The sequence below is a fragment of the Parasteatoda tepidariorum genome, chromosome 3 (genome assembly GCF_043381705.1).
Source record: "Parasteatoda tepidariorum isolate YZ-2023 chromosome 3, CAS_Ptep_4.0, whole genome shotgun sequence".
In the NCBI taxonomy this organism is placed as follows: domain Eukaryota; kingdom Metazoa; phylum Arthropoda; class Arachnida; order Araneae; family Theridiidae; genus Parasteatoda; species Parasteatoda tepidariorum.
Genome location: NC_092206.1, coordinates 31,791,958 through 31,806,317, shown reverse-complemented (window position 1 = coordinate 31,806,317; position 14,360 = coordinate 31,791,958). Strand labels below are relative to the sequence as shown.

Here is a 14,360-nt window from a genome sequence, read left to right as displayed (position 1 = left end):
TAACAATTAACAATAATTACAACAATTACGTAAACTAACAATTAATAAACTAACGAAACTAGCCTTCACGAAGAAAATGCTCCCAGAACATGCCACGTTTCATTGACTTATTTCATGTTCTAAAATGTTATTTTGAAATAAACGTTTTGAAATTATGGAAGTCGATTTTAAATGAATTAAATTTCTTTTAGTGGTCATCTGACCTTTAAATGCTAGTTACGTGCATTATATATTACAGACGTTTACAAGTGTTAATTTCAATTATTAGAAACGCAATTCGACATAAGGAGTAATAAAACTAAAAAAATAATTTTAATAATACCACAATATATAAAAAGACAAATTGTAAAATAATGTGATACATTTAAAGCTAAAGAATAGCTCTAACGGAAAAAGATGCTAACAAGCATATTCGAAACCAACTGTAGAATATTTTTCAAAGATATTAATTAACAATTAACAATAATTGCTAACAATTACGCAAAGTAACAATTAATAAACTAACGAAACTAGCCTTCATGAAGAAAATGCCCCCAGAACATGCCACGTTTCATTGACTTATTTCATGTTCTAAAATGTTATTTTGAAATAAACGTTCTCGAAATTATGGAAGTCGATTTTAAATGAATTAAATTTCTTTTAGTGGTCATCTGATCTTTAAAAGCTAGTTACGTGCATTATATATTACAGACGTTTACAAGTGTTAATTTCAATTATTAGAAACGCAATTCTTCATGAGGAGTAATAAAACTAAAAAAATAATTTTAATAATACCACAATATATAAAAAGACAAATTGTAAAATAATGTAATACATTTTAAAGCTGAAGAATAGTGCAAACGGAGAAAAATGCTAACAAGAATATTCAGAACCAAAATAATATGAAGATCATTTTTTAAATATATTAATTAACAATTAACAATAAATACTAACAATTATCTAAACTAACAATTATACATAAATTAACTATTATTATGAGTTAACTTAATATAACTTAATTATTAGCATAATTATTATCTTAGCTTAATTATTGTATTTTAAAACCAGTGTTGCGCTGCCAACCCGAATCTGAGTTTACGATTCTTAATGCCGTGACCCTTGCCAATGACTCTTCATATCCATAGGCTTGTAATTTTGAACCCAGCCCAGAAGACAAGGGGAACTCCTGGATCAAGAATTGTTAGAAACTAGCCTTCATGAAGGACTTTTTGATGGAACTAACCCGCATTTGCGTTTCTTTGAGAGTAATACAACGAAAACCTCCCCGATTAGCGATGGCAAGGGGATTCTAACACATGATCCATGTGGATGCTCTATGTCGGCACTATGGNTTTACAAGTGTTAATTTCAATTATTAGAAACGCAATTCGACATAAGGAGTAATAAAACTAAAAAAATAATTTTAATAATACCACAATATATAAAAAGACAAATTGTAAAATAATGTGATACATTTAAAGCTAAAGAATAGCTCTAACGGAAAAAGATGCTAACAAGCATATTCGAAACCAACTGTAGAATATTTTTCAAAGATATTAATTAACAATTAACAATAATTGCTAACAATTACGCAAAGTAACAATTAATAAACTAACGAAACTAGCCTTCATGAAGAAAATGCCCCCAGAACATGCCACGTTTCATTGACTTATTTCATGTTCTAAAATGTTATTTTGAAATAAACGTTTTGAAATTATGGAAGTCGATTTTAAATGAATTAAATTTCTTTTAGTGGTCATCTGACCTTTAAATGCTAGTTACGTGCATTATATATTACAGACGTTTACAAGTGTTAATTTCAATTATTAGAAACGCAATTCTTCATGAGGAGTAATAAAACTAAAAAAATAATTTTAATAATACCACAATATATAAAAAGACAAATTGTAAAATAATGTAATACATTTTAAAGCTGAAGAATAGTGCAAACGGAGAAAAATGCTAACAAGAATATTCAGAACCAAAATAATATGAAGATCATTTTTTAAATATATTAATTAACAATTAACAATAAATACTAACAATTATCTAAACTAACAATTATACATAAATTAACTATTATTATGAGTTAACTTAATATAACTTAATTATTAGCATAATTATTATCTTAGCTTAATTATTGTATTTTAAAACCAGTGTTGCGCTGCCAACCCGAATCTGAGTTTACGATTCTTAATGCCGTGACCCTTGCCAATGACTCTTCATATCCATAGGCTTGTAATTTTGAACCCAGCCCAGAAGACAAGGGGAACTCCTGGATCAAGAATTGTTAGAAACTAGCCTTCATGAAGGACTTTTTGATGGAACTAACCCGCATTTGCGTTTCTTTGAGAGTAATACAACGAAAACCTCCCCGATTAGCGATGGCAAGGGGATTCTAACACATGATCCATGTGGATGCTCTATGTCGGCACTATGGTCGGTGCAAGGTGGGAGTAAAATTCATATCAGCCAGCCACTGCTGGGATTCAAACCTGAATTATCTCAATGGGAGGCGAATGCTCTATCCCCAAAACTACTGCGGCTCGATCCAATTATTAGGCCATATTGAATCTCGATCTAATAATTGGATTTTTATGTGGTATGATGTAATCTGCACGGTAGGAGAAGCCCTCCTGAGATATGCTAATTAATCAATACAAATGAATAAATTAAGTCACGAAATTAGACATAAAAAGTTCTTTCTTAAAAATTACATCCTTTTTTTCCCCTCTGATTCAAATTTTTGATCCTCAATGTGTGGATAGGTGTTATCTGCAAAATAGGGTGCTGATCGAATTTTTATTTTTTGCTTGCTTCGTCTTATCTCTAGTTTCTTAAATATATAAAAATAAAACCAACATTAATTCTACCTGACGAAAAGTTATTTTAATTATCCTTTACAATTGTAATTGCCTAATTTAATAGGAATAGAAAACATTTCAAATTTTAAAATACAATACGTTTTATATTTGCTTTGAGTACGCTCTTCTAAATGACAAAATCTAAACTTGGGAACAAATCGGCTGAATGGTAAGATAAAATAAAGAATTTTGGGAAAAATTACATTTTCAAAGTTCCAGACACCAGATTTTCGGGATGCAGAAAATCCTCAGCGGCCATGTCATATGGTTATGCGGCATGTAAAAGATCCCTCGAATGCCTTATTGGCTCTAGGCATTTCCGGCAAAATTAAATTCCTAGTGCACTTTCGCATCCAAATAGAGTCTCGGTGCTACCATCTAGTGTGGCAGAAACTAGGGGTCCAAATTGACATGGCCAACTGTATCTCACCCATTGTGGAGGTCCCGAAAGAGTGGATACCACTTCTGGAGAACGCACTAGGTCTGCTCATCGGGAAGACTGATTGTGCAGCTCATAGGAAATAATATATCGTTCCTTCGTTCTTTCGTCCTGTCCAATCTACTGTATTCTTTTAGCTTTGATAAATCTTATGATATTTTTACCTTTAATTTTTTTTTTCTATTTCATGGTTGTATATTTTTTCCCATTGTATATTTTTCCGACTTATTATTTGCAATTACTATTTCTATTTTTTATCTGTTTATTTATACTATCATGGATTTTACATTTGCTGTTTATTTCGTTATCAAGATGGGTAAAGGTACTTGTACCCTTGTAAAAAATTTTGATCAAATATTAGTCTTTTCTCTTCTGACCTTGACATAATTTCGTTTTGGTTTCTTAGGTTGGTCGATTGATGTGTTTACAAATTGCGAGGCAATGCTAAACAGCACAGCTGATAGCGAATCTTCTTGCTAAACACCTATGCTAAATTCAAGTGCATCTCCAATTCTTCCACCTATATATTAGCCCCTGGTCCTGATGTTTTAATTATAAATTTTGTAAGTTTTACTAGTTTGATGGTATGCCAAATCTCAGCATTGCTTGAGGTCGATAAGAAGCATGCATAAACCAGTATCGTATTCGTAAAAGTTTTCCACAATCTAACTACAAAAGTCTGATCCACAGTGCTTTTATTTTTCTAAATTCCCTTTGAAGAAGAAAAATTTTAAAACCACCTTCATATGGTAAAATTTACAGTGCTTCTGTCTCAATGGGAACACCAAAAAGCTTGGGAATTTTCATCAAATCTCTTTGGTAAAATAAACAATAAAATATAGTTTTATAATGTGTGATAAAAATTTGATGAGTGTAAAATTTGGTAACTTCTCATTCCTTGGAGCACGGCTTTGAAGTCATTTATTTGATGAAATTTACTTTTCAGTATTTTGTATTTTTTATCAAATGCGTGGTAATAAGAACTTTAATTTTCGAAAGGAAAAACTATCAAATGAATTGTTTAAATAACATATATTTTGGTTTTTATTGCCAAAATTAGGCATTTTTTTCTAACAGAAATGTCATTACCAGACAATACTGTAATTTTACCACGATTTTTTCTCCTTGTATTCTCCCGAAAAATTTTCTTCAGATGTTTTTTAATTTTATCTGTTAACAAATTTAAAAATATTTTATATGTTGAATTTAATAAGGTTGTTCCTCTGTAGCTATTGCAATCATACTTATCGCCTTTTTTTAACCACAGGGCAAATAATTCCCAGATTCCATTTTTCTGGCATAACCTCTGTTGCCCAGATTATTTTTTTTTATTATTAATTCACGAATTATTTCCATCACAGTTTTTTCTACATATTTAACTAATTCAGTAATGATATTATCTGTACCTGAAGCTTTATACATTTTAATTATTGCGATACAATACTGAATTTCTTCTAATCTTGCTGGAGTAAAGACTTCATCAACCGTTTCCTTATCTTTCTCATTACTTATCCCTACATTTAAATCTTCACTCTTTTTTTCAAGTCAATAAATGTCCTATTAATCTGCCACCTTGACTCTTATATCCATTAATTTTTGGTAGAATTACTCATTCTAAAAACTCATTGCTTGGTGCAATTACCTTTTTTTTTCATTTTGCCTTTATAATGAACTAATTTACAAAATTTCTTCTTTAAATAAGTCTTTTTTTTTTTGCAAATTTTATTTGTAACTTTATCCATCTCCTTATACTTCTTGTAGTTAATCTTTGTCACGTTTTGTATCTTAAATTTTATAGATTCGCTTTTACATAAATAAACCTCGAATGTAATTGTGGATCAATGTTTACAATAATTAATAAAGTTCTAAAAAATCAGAAATTGAACTTTTTGTACATAGAACTAGTAGTCATATCGTCTCAAGTTTGAACTTATTCGACTCGTGTGAAAAACCACATTAGAAACAGTACCTATTTTTCTAAATACCTGTATTTAAAATACTCCCATCTTTAGTCTCCCATTCTGCCAAAACCTACTTTAGGATTTTGTGGGATTCTTATGCGCGATCACCAGAAACCCACAAAAAAATACCAGTGAGCTTTGGCTTGTTATTTTAAGTGTATGGGCTCTGACCCTTATTTTTTTTCTTTTTGCCCTTTTCATTATATACGAAACATCTAAGTTTTCAACCAAATATTACTCTTTATTGTTTATAAGCGATTTCTAGCAGAAGATTTTGTGAAAATACAACAAAAAAGTTAAAATTTATATTAAAAAAGTAGAATAACCAATTTAATTATTGCCTTCTCGTTAGTTTAGCTTATTCCGTCTCTTGGCAATACAGCTTCGTTCTTTTTACAAGAAAGAAAAGGAAAATTGCGAGATTTGAGGGGAATATCGCCAAGTGTTTTAAGGAACTCCGATATCTCTCACATCACTCAATTTTGAATCTAACTGCTGTAATCTGCTATTTAATTTAATCCAATCGTAGCATGATGTGCATTCCATTTTCATCACGCTCGTGTTTATAACACATCTGTGACTGGACAACATATCACATCGGAAGAAAAAAAGGAATGCGATGTTTGAGAGATCATGCTGGTGCTTAACTGCAACAATTCTAGCTATTCTTAAATAAAAGCAGATGGTTTCTGCTTCGTGCACAACCAGCTTGAAGAAATCAATTTTTGTTGTTAATTTTTTGTTTGCAATTGTGACTTCCAAAGATGGTTGAAGAGAAAGATGCAATTTTCTGCATTTCATTCATGACTGTTAAATATAAGATTAAAAAAAGGATAGTTTTCATAACTTTGCGGAATATTATCCATTTTTAACCATTTAATTATCCTGGCAACGATAGTTACTCTAATATCTCAATTTTCTTTTGTTGCCATCTTATACATTAATGTGCCTGGATTTTGCTTAGTATTTTTCTTCAAATTCTTTCAATTTATTAATGAATGAACAGACCGTTTTCGTTTTGAAGATTTTGAAGAACGTCTGAGAATGCATATTATTGGTTTTCTTTTAAAATTACTTAAATCCATTTCTAAATAGAAGTTTAAAACTGCCTTAATGCAATGCCTGATTTATCATAAGGCCTAAAAAGTCGGTCATAGGACCATTACGTCTGTAGAGATCCTTTAACTTTTGCAAATACTTTAATCCTTAAGAATTGCCTACTAGAGTTTTGAGTTAACTAAAACTTAACGAAATAAAAGCCTAAATTTTCTTAATATATCATAATTCTCTTATATTAAAAATCATTTAAAAGCATTTTGTTCACAAACAAGTTATATATTTAGTTTGATATAACGTATAAAGATAACCCCGATGATTCCCTATGTACAACCCTTAAATTTTGCTATCAGACTCTGCCTTGTTTATATAAACATATACATGAATAGGGGACTAACTCCACTTATTAGATCAATAGGGCTAGCCTCACATTTATGTTTATGCAAGTCATTTCAATCTTAAAATAAAATCTGGTTTTCCTCCAACTTATTCCTGCTATCAAATAAAGGGCACCGTAAATAAGGCAAGATAGGAAAGAGAATACACTCATTAGAATTTAAGGCTCGGTTTCTGAAAATGAACAAAGGATGTCACGTTTCCCCATGAATCAAATAAATTCTTTGCATAATAATTTCTATACAAATTTAAAGAAAATATTAGGCTTTACAATGATTTCAGAAATTCTTCAATCTTTTTTCCGTGTTTTTCAGCGTTTTTACGTTTGCCAGCAAACAATTTTGCTTCTAATTGCAATGTAGTTAGGGCGTAATAAATATCTAATTTAAAACTGCGAGGTGCCAAAATAAGAGGTGTTGTTGTGGTGCAATGTTTACATGTTGAAGTGAAACTTTCACACCCATCATCCAAAATATTGTCCTTGAAGGTGAGTTCTCACGTATGAATCATTTCCTCAAGTAGGGATGGAACTCTAAAATCCAAGTCTTACACATTTGCGTTGAAAACCTCGTACATCAACCTGAGTACGCGTATTATATTAATAAATTTTCTTGAAATCTATCCATGAAAATACCAATTCATCATATAGATACACATTATATAATTTTATTTAAATGATACATTTAAAAAAAAAAGCAATGACCAATAAGTTTGAAGATCTTAGCTTATCCAAGATTGAATATGAAACCAAAGAAAAGCCATCTCTATATCCTAATGCAGTCAACGACTCGGAATGAGTAAAAAACATAAAATAAAATTATTCTTAAAATGTGTAAAAAGCGCGAAAAATAAATTAATGACGTAAAATGTTGGAATGGTAGAGAAAATTTCTTATTTGCGAAATGGCGTGTGACCAGGGAACTAGCAAAAGGCGTCATTCGTCGTTTGGTGTGGGGCATAGCTGACGCCTTTTTCCAGAAGGTGCTAAGCTTGTTGAGATTATTCTGCACTGTGGTTGAATAATGGCGCTTCGCAGCAACACTGACGAAGTCTCTCTTGACGATGATCTGGTTTTCGGTAGGAAATGACGGTTATTTTTGTTCGCTTTAACGCTTTTTTTTTCTTTCAAAGCTGGCATACCATTGCTTTTGCTACAAAGCATCTTTCTAAAATATGGACATTTAGAGCTTACATTTTATTCTTTATGATGACATTTTATTTAAGATCACAGAAACCTGTCAAGGAAAAATTCGAAATGGAATCAACTTGCCAAAACATAAAAAGTTAATGTTTAAGAAAAAAATGAACTTTTAAAAACACTGACTCATTCACATCTAAGATATCTAAATAAATCTACTGTTAAAGCGTCTGAATCGATTCGCTTTCTAACTATTTAAGTTAGAACATATATTCGATAATAATTAGGTTGAACGTAGCTTTCTAAAAAAAAAGTTGAAAGTTTTCCTCATTTTTTTTTCTAATATGGCATAATTTAAAATAATTAAACTGCGTCCAGAGTGTCTTAAAAATTTAAAACCAAACTTAATACATTAATCAAATGAAGCAATCGATATTTTTTCTATTTAAGTTAAAATGTATATTAAAGGCAGATCAAATTATATTGCATTTTTATAAATAGGTGAAAGCTGTTCCTTTTTGCTGATAACTCAATGAAATTTGAGATAATTATACCACATTTTGTGCGCCACGAAGACTTAATGCCAAATTTATGAAACTGAACAATTCATACATTTTCTAACTATTTAAGTTAGAACAGATATGAACTTATGATACTAATATGATTAAAGTAAAGATATAAGAACAATAACTGCTATTTTTGTTTCTTTTTACGCTTTTTTTGTTCTTCTATGCTGATTTACCATTGCTTTTGCTACAAAGCATCTTTCTGAAATATGGACATTTAATACTTACACTTTATGGTAATATTTAATTTAAAAATACAGAAAACTCTCAAAAAATTCAAAATGGTATCAACATGCCAAAACATAAATAAAAAATTAATGCTTATTAAATTAAATAACTTTTAAAAAGTCATAAGCGACTCATTCACACCAAAGAAACCTCTCATTCACATCTAAGCTATCTAAATAAATCAACCTCTGTATTGATTTACTTTCTAACTATTTGATTTAGAACATTTATTGGATAATGATTAAATTAAACGTACCTTTCTAAAAAAAAGTTGACAATTTCCCTCATTTGCTTTGAACCTGGTATAATTTAAAATAATTAAACAGCGTTCAGAGTGTCTTAAAAATTTAAAACGAACCAACTTAATATATTATTCAAATGAGGCAATCGGTTTATATCTATTTAAGTTAAAATGCAGATAAGACTAAATTATGACTTTTTAGCTAAAAGCTTTTATTCTTTTGCTGATAACTCAGTATAATTTAAAATTATTAAACCACATTTGTTTCACCAAAATGGCTTTAGATTAACTATATAAAACTAACCGATTGTTGTAATTTTTACCTAATTAAGTCAGATAGATATTATAGGTAAAGACAAGGACAGAGAGAAATGAACTTCTTTTTTTAAAAAAAGGGGGTAAGCAATTATTTATTTACAACAAAGTTTACATACTTTAAAACTTATAGTTAAAATCAAATTCATTGCGTCAGTAAAACTAAGTAAACCAACTTTATACATTGCAGCAATAAATACTTTTCCTTATTTAAGTTAGTATAGGTATTGATTATGATTAGGTTTAACAGAATTTTGTAAAAAGGAAATAAAAAGCAATAATACGTTTACTTCTAAAGCGGCATAAATTAAGATAATTAGATCGCATTCGCTGCATTAGAAAAATATAAAAACAACGAACAACAAAAAAAATCCATGAATTTTCTAACTATCTAAGTTAGAACAAATATTGAATATGGAGAAGATTTAACGTACATTTCTAAAAAGTTGAAATTAATAACTCATTCAGCACTTGTTTAATATAATTAAACCGCATTTATTGTTCCAAAATTAAAACCAACATTATCGAATGAAGAAATTGATATATTTCTAGTTTTTGACTTAAAAACGAATAGATTTAAATAAACGTGCTTTCCTTAAAAGTGATCAAAACAAGACAGCATTGACTACTTACTTATAGCAGTTTTAATATATAGCTAAAACACAGCAGTAGCAGGAGAAAACTTTATAGTGCGTCTGTCAAATGAGTCAATATATTCTCAACTTTATAAAGTTAAATTCTATACTAAATATGAATCTCCGATAAAAAATGCACTATTCCAAGAATTGAAAGCAATGACTCATTTACTTCTAACAAAATATAACCTAAAGTTAACTAAAAATACCTTAATTGAATAAAAAAATTCCTTACCCTCTCGACCAAAGAAATTAAAAATTTATTTTCAAATCATTAGAGCAAATAACTTTTAATATAAAACAGATTAATTTTGTTTAAAAAAACTAGAGGACAATAACTTAATTAATAATTTGCTTTTAAGAAGTTGCATTTCAAATCCAACTTCATCGGTTGCATTATCCATATTGCTCAATTCAATGAATTTAAAAACTTCTCTTTCAAATGAATCAATTGATATATTCTTGAGCTTTTATATTTAGAGAAGATGTTAAAAATCGATCCATTTAAATTCATTTTTCTAAAAGTTAAACGTAATGAATTTCTTAATAGTATAATCGCAGTTAATTCTGAAAGCATTTATTTTAAAAAAATTAGTTCGACATTTTCAAGTTTTAGAGTTTTTTTCCTGCTATCATCGCAAAAAAAAAGTTTTTGTGTTTAAGAGAATGCAAATCTTATTGCTAAATTATTTGAATTGTTTTCCTTTGAAATATATAAATATATCAAAAGCACATTTTGCTTCATAATTAACATTTCATTTCATGTTTAATTTGTTGATAAACTTATTAGGCTGCTTTTATGATCACTTGAAAATTATAACAAAAATTTAGATTTTTTAAAAATAAAAAATTAGCAACGACTTAAAACGGAGTGGAAGACAAGGTATTTTTATTTAAGGAAATCTCATAATTTCGGTTACATATTATTTTCCTTTGCTTTAAAAACTATTCTAAACTGTTCTAAGTATCTCTTATACACAAATACGAGTCAAAAAATCATTTATTTTGTGAAATAATTAGATTTTAAAAATTAAGATTGCTCTACTTGCCACTTTTGTCAACTTATTTATATTATTATATAAGGAAGAAATCGTTAATTTTTTAGTAAGAAATTAATTTTATCTCCATAAAATTAATTTTAGGAGAAAATTTCGCAAACAAACTAAAAAGTAAATTATATTTTTATATTTAAAGAGCTAAATTTGTACATCAACAATTTTCTGTACTTTGGCGAAGTTTCTTGTCTCTTGGTTGTAAAAAAAAAAAAAAAAAAAAAANAAAAAACGAATCGTAACATAACTAAATATTGACACCATAGCAACAATTCTTAAATGGCTGCTATTTATTCATTTTCCAATTATAATTAATTATGGTGATTTGTCATTGCTTTTGTTTATGGTTTTTATTTATCAATGTCTTGTTATGTTCTTTAAATTTAAATTTTTTACTGCTGAAATATTAACTTTTACTGGTAATTGTATATTTTCATAAAAATGTAAGTTGATTTTTTAATGATGATATACAATACCTGATTTTAATACCGTTTAATTTGTATGTATGAAAAAAATGACGCCGTTTTTTTGTAACTTATTCATGCATTATTGATTATAAAAGTGCGTTACGTTGATTTGAGTTTATACTGAAAATAAATATCTAGATTTAGTAAGCTTTTATTCCATGAAGTTAAGATGGAGATCTTTTAAATCACTTCGCATTTTATTGTGTGTTGTTTTTAGAATTTCTTGAATAGTGTATTATTTTTCATTATTATTACATATATATTTCATTATTTTTATGCATAATTTTCGTTATTTTTATATATATATATATATTTTTCATTATTATTCAAAAACTAAAATGTTTTTGCTATTCATTTTCTCTTTACTTAAATTTCATTTTTTTTTAAAGATTTAATGATACAATTATTTAATTGAAAGGTTCAATAAGTACAAAAAAAATTTGAATTTCTGTAAAAGTTGGTCACAATTTAAAATATAAATTGGGATATAATGACTAATTATGAGAAAATAAAATAAAACTCTTTAAATGGATAAAAAAAATACGAAAATAATTTGATTTTTACCAGGAAAAAAAAGTAAAGCGCATCACTTTCAAAAGACAAAAAGGAGATTTTTGGTGGTGGTAGAAGTTTATTGCAAAAACTATGCTCTTTGTGTTTTTCGTATGACAAAAATGGAATTATTTTCTCATTTTCCACTCTTAGTTTTATACCTTTTATATAAAGTCGGAATGTATAAGAAATTCTTAGTTTGTTAATAAATTTAGCTTGAACTATTAAAAAAATTATTTGCTTATTGTCATCAGACACAGAATTCCTGTAGAAATTTAAGCACTCTAGGTGGTCCAGAAATGGTCGAAATTGAGATTGTGGATGAACTTCACTTGATGATCTAAATTATGCTTAGGTAGGTCAAAAAAAATTTAAACAATTATTTCCATCTAACAATGTTCAGTTCATATAAGAACACTTCATCTAGTTAGAAAATAGTTGAAATTCAGATTAAAGATAAATTTCCTTTCTTTTATGTTATGATTCTAAATTTTCATGTAGTGACCAGAAAACGTTAAAAACTTCAGATGTCATCTAGTGCAGAGCTCCATTTAAAATGTAGGCCCTCTACCTAATTGGACAGTAATTGAAATTTTGATTGACTATAAATTAATTGTAAAGAATATCAGGAAATAATTATTATTCAATTGTTCATCAGATCCGGTTATCTAGATCAGGTTCAAACACTCCAGTTTCTTAGAAAGAGGACAAAAGTTTTACCAGCAATCAGTTAACTTTGCGATAACATGGTGATTGGTTCTGATTGTTTTGAAAATGATTGAAACTCACATTGTCGCCAGGCGCGAAGGGGCTCTTATGACGTGATCACTCTAGTTAATCAGAAATTAGTCAAAAATTTGACACAAGATAAGTTTCCTTTGGCAATATTTTCATGATAAATTCTTCCGTTAACAGTCGTGAAATGATTGCAAATACCCTTGTAGCATTTAAATTCAATTTAAATTTGAGTGCTGTAGCCAGTCTTAAAGCTGTCGGAAAATTTTGATGAACGGAAAATTTGTGCTTGTAGCGACCGAAAAATTATTGAATCTTGCATTGACATCGAGCACAGGGCTTTAATACTGTCTTGAGTGCAATCCAAATTTTGACTGCAAGATTCCATCACCGCAGACATTCCATCGAGATTCCATCGCAAAGATATCAAGATTCCATTAAGTTAACAAAATAAATAATAAAATAAAAATGTTATTTATATTAAAATAAAAATATTTATTTAAGAGATAAAAAATATGTTAATAACAAAATAATGAATGAAACTTGTACCAATTTAATTTTTGTGAAGTTATCAATAATTTACTCTTTTTATTAAAAAGCTATACATTTTAGTTTTCTTTTTATCATATCTTTGACTTAAAAATTACAAGAAAAATTAAATTCAAAACTTAATAAAAATCACTGTGAAAGCTAAAAGCTCCCAAAACGGAAAAAGTGAAAGAGACTGTAAAGAAGTGTCGCAACTATTAGTCGTAACCATTCCACTATCTTTCTCTTTCGCAACCCAATATTTAGAACATTTTTGAATTGTCAAAACTCTTTAACTAAGAGTTAGATAGCAGGAACTCTATTATATTCTTGTTTAATTTTCCGTTCAATTTTTTCTTGACAAATAAAGTATTTAGCAATAGTGAAAACTTTTAATCTCTAGCATCTCTTTTTTATTTCAATTTCTGAGTTAATGATAATTATTCTAATAGTACATATATGCTGACTGTACACAATTTTACATAAAATATCACACAAAACTAAGTATAATTTTTCAAACACCAAATGTTACCATTTAATGATTGTGAGAAAGTGTTTCAATATGTTTATTACAAATTGTTTCCAAATGAGTCAATATTACAAAACTACTTTGTAAGAACACTTTTAGTTTTAAGCCTTTAATTTTGTCACGATTGTTAGTTACTATTTTCACAAAAAATATAACGAAAATAAATGATAAAATACAAAAAAAGTTTCTCAAAGAAAATGTAAAAAAGAGTTTCTCAAAATTGAGCAAAAACGTGTCAAAATACCTTCAAAACAATTATAGTCGAGCTTAAAAAACCCGTGTATTCAAATTTTAAACAATATATACTCTTTTTTAAGCAAAATGCATAGTCTCAAAAGTGACATGAATGGAAAAATGCGGGAAAGCGATGTTCGTAGGCTGCCGGCTAGATTAGAACCAATGAGCACCAGGATAGTTGTATGATACTTCTAACCACCATAGTCTTACACCCCTATTTAGGGAGCGATAGAAAGCTTTGTACATAGTCACCGCAATATGACATAAATTCAATTCGATTATATGTTAAGCTAAAACGAAAAAAAAGCAAAACGTTAAATTAAAATTACCAATCTCCTGATATAGTTTCTCTATAGACTCCTATATAACTAAATTAAAACTAAACTCAGTGGTGAGACAGCCATAGAGGGCCAAGGCCTACTGTGCCCATCTCAGTTTTCTT

The 14,360-nt window shown here is 28.6% G+C and overlaps 1 protein-coding gene across 2 annotated transcripts in view; it reads left to right on the top strand.

Moving 5' to 3' along the window:
• Positions 1-7,545: 7,545 nt before the first annotated feature.
• The window catches only part of LOC107442083 (filamin-A), a 59,088-nt gene continuing 52,273 nt past the window's right edge, over positions 7,546-14,360 (top strand). Inside the window, exon 1 of one of the 2 annotated variants that reach the window (XM_043042859.2) lies at positions 7,546-7,772. In XM_043042859.2, coding sequence (XP_042898793.1) covers positions 7,718-7,772 — 55 coding nt within the window. In that variant the 5' untranslated portion in view covers positions 7,546-7,717. The remainder of the gene's footprint in view (positions 7,773-14,360) is intronic. The other variant, XM_071178476.1, reaches the window with a different exon arrangement.